The sequence below is a fragment of the Aplysia californica genome, unplaced genomic scaffold (assembly GCF_000002075.1).
Source record: "Aplysia californica isolate F4 #8 unplaced genomic scaffold, AplCal3.0 scaffold00785, whole genome shotgun sequence".
NCBI lineage: Eukaryota > Metazoa > Mollusca > Gastropoda > Aplysiida > Aplysiidae > Aplysia > Aplysia californica.
In genome coordinates this window covers 257,997-260,480 of record NW_004798055.1, presented here as the reverse complement: position 1 = coordinate 260,480, position 2,484 = coordinate 257,997, and the positions used below count along the sequence as shown (strand labels likewise).

At 39.0% G+C, this 2,484-nt stretch overlaps 1 protein-coding gene across 1 annotated transcript in view; it reads left to right on the top strand.

The window, feature by feature from the left end:
* Nucleotides 1–1,738, top strand: part of LOC101850039 (KICSTOR complex protein C12orf66) — a gene marked incomplete in the record, with an annotated part of 17,040 nt that extends 15,302 nt beyond the window's left edge. Inside the window, 1 exon segment of the mRNA XM_013088672.2 lies at nucleotides 287–1,738. Within this exon segment, the coding sequence (XP_012944126.1) occupies nucleotides 287–463 (177 nt within the window).
* Between the last annotated feature and the right edge of the window lie 746 nt (nucleotides 1,739–2,484).

Sequence of the window (2,484 nt, the reverse complement as noted above, 5' to 3'; positions counted from 1 at the left end):
TATTATTTTATTATTATTATTATTATTATTATTATTATGGTGATGATTACTCTCGAACCCAACATATTTATGAAATGTAAGCAGCTAGCTGTCAATGTTTTCTCATCTGTGTTGAAATACTTCTTTCTCATGTAGTGTAGACTGAGGTTTTTCTCGTGCACAAGAATATTTTGTCATGGGAAAGAACTTTTTTTTTCTCATATGAAAAAAAAACTTTTTCTTTTAATCTTTCAGAAGAATTTTTTTACTCATATGAAAGCACTTTTTTTTCTCTATGTTTTTTCAGAGACCTCACAGTTCCTACTTCATCATGCGTGTGGACACGAGGGTGTCGATGGTGGTGGTGTTTGAGACAAAGAAAAGCGAGAAGGACTCGGGCATCAACGGCTTCATGACGGAGATGGCCGCACAGCTCAGGTGTCAGACCATCATGGCGGCCCTCAAGTCTTTTGCCAAGTCCTGATAGATGGCTTTTGGTGATAGTTTGTGGAATGGGGTAGTGAGGAGTGTGTGTGTGTGTGTGTGTGTGTATGTGTAAGTATTTGTGTGAATGTAAGTGTATTTGTGAGTGTGTCTGTGTGTGTATGTAACTATAATGTAATTGTGGATGAGAGAGAGACAGAGAGAGAGACAGAGAGAGAGTAGAAAAAGAGTAGACTTTCTTGCTCTTTTATAAAGAGTTACATAAGTACAGGCAAACTGAGTATGATAGAAGTAAATGTAAGAATGAAAGAGAGAGAGAGGGGGTGGGGGAGAGGCGAAGGTAGAGAGAGACAGAGAGAAAGAGAGAGAAACATTTTACTAGTGCAATATAGTTTATGCATTTGTGTGTGTGTGTGTATGTGAGCTTACTCTGCGTTTGTGTACATGCTGAAAGATAAACAAAAATGTGGATGTATAAATATTTCCTTATGCTTCTGTGTCTGCACATACCTCTCAATCACTTGGAGAAAATTTGAAATTATTTTGTTATGACTGATAAAAACTTTCAAGGGAAGATATAATAATAGTGATAGAAATAATAATAAAGATTATAATAATAATAAATTGCATTCGTATAGCGCATACTGCCGCTCGACAGCAAGTGCTATGCTCTTTACACTATATATTGGAGATAGTATAAGGTACCACTCACCTCGCGCTATAGGCCTACTGAAGCTACAGAATATTAAGGCTCCTTGTCTTGGTTAAAATCAACTTGTTATGTTGGAAGGAGACACTTTCAGAAAAACTGTTGAAATTGTTCTAGATGGCCACTCATTGTCTAGGAGAAAAGCGTTTGTCTTAGACGGGAACATTGTGCACAGAGTCATGGGAGGGAAGTGGGAAGTGATCATTTGTACATGTTGTTGTCTTGGACAGGGGGTCATTGTATCAGGTTTGACTGTAATTCCTTTTTCCTTGATTTAATGTAAAGGTGATTAGTAAATGCTCAGGTGTATTTCTATCAGTTCAGCGTTGGTGTACAGTTAAGGTCTGATTGCATGTACGGGCATCTGTGGTATATCAGTGAAGTGCTTTGTCATTGTTTGCTGTAGATGTAAGTCCGGTTCCTATGTGGGGAGGTTTTTTAATGGAGTATCTCCATCAGTCAGTTGGGACCTTGTGTCCATTTTAGCTTAAGCTGGTCTTCTAAAAAGGTAGGGTAAAAAAGTCCACTGTTCTCTAAATGATCAATATGTTGATTGGGGCGTAAAACAATGACAATTACATTATAGTTTCCATGTAAATATTTCTTGAAATATGAAATAAGAATAAATTAGACCCCTTTTACCCTTTTATCATTTTACTTAGATTTTAATGACAGCCGTGCCGAAATTACTTTTGAGACTTTACAAACTGAAAATTGTTAAAGAAATGTATTTTAAGGAGACATGCGTGCGTGTGTGTGTGTGTGTGTGTGTGTGTGTGTGTGTGTGTGTGTGTGTGTGTGTGTGTGAGAGAGAGAGAGAGAGAGAGAGAGACGATGTATGATCGGCGCGGGGACTGTATGTATGTATGTATAGTATACGGTTTTACGGCGCTCGCAACTGCTAAGGTCATATGAGCGCGCGGCGCGGGGACAGTATAGTGGACATTGCTTCTGTATGAACCATCCTTGCACTTGTCTGATTGAAGGTCATGATGAGGCTCCCTGGACTGCAAGAAGTGCTGTCGGTTTCTGCAAAGCAAACCTCTCTTTGTATGTATAGTGTAAGACCTTTTATCTACTTGCTCTTTTATTTGAGCTGTTCAAAGCTGTGGTAAGAAAACAAAAAAAAAGGCCCAGTTCTTATTGTGGGCGCTGCAGTAATTGCCCCACAAAATGAAAGACTTTGCATATCTCTCCTTCTTGAAAAAGCTGCAATAGGCAGAGCAGATGGCATCAGCGTTTCTACCAGAAACTGACTCGTTCCATGCGACTGCAACGTTGTCACTTGATTTGCCAAGTCCCGCAAATGTCTGGTTAAACACAACGATTCTTTTCGTGAAGGTGCATGACTT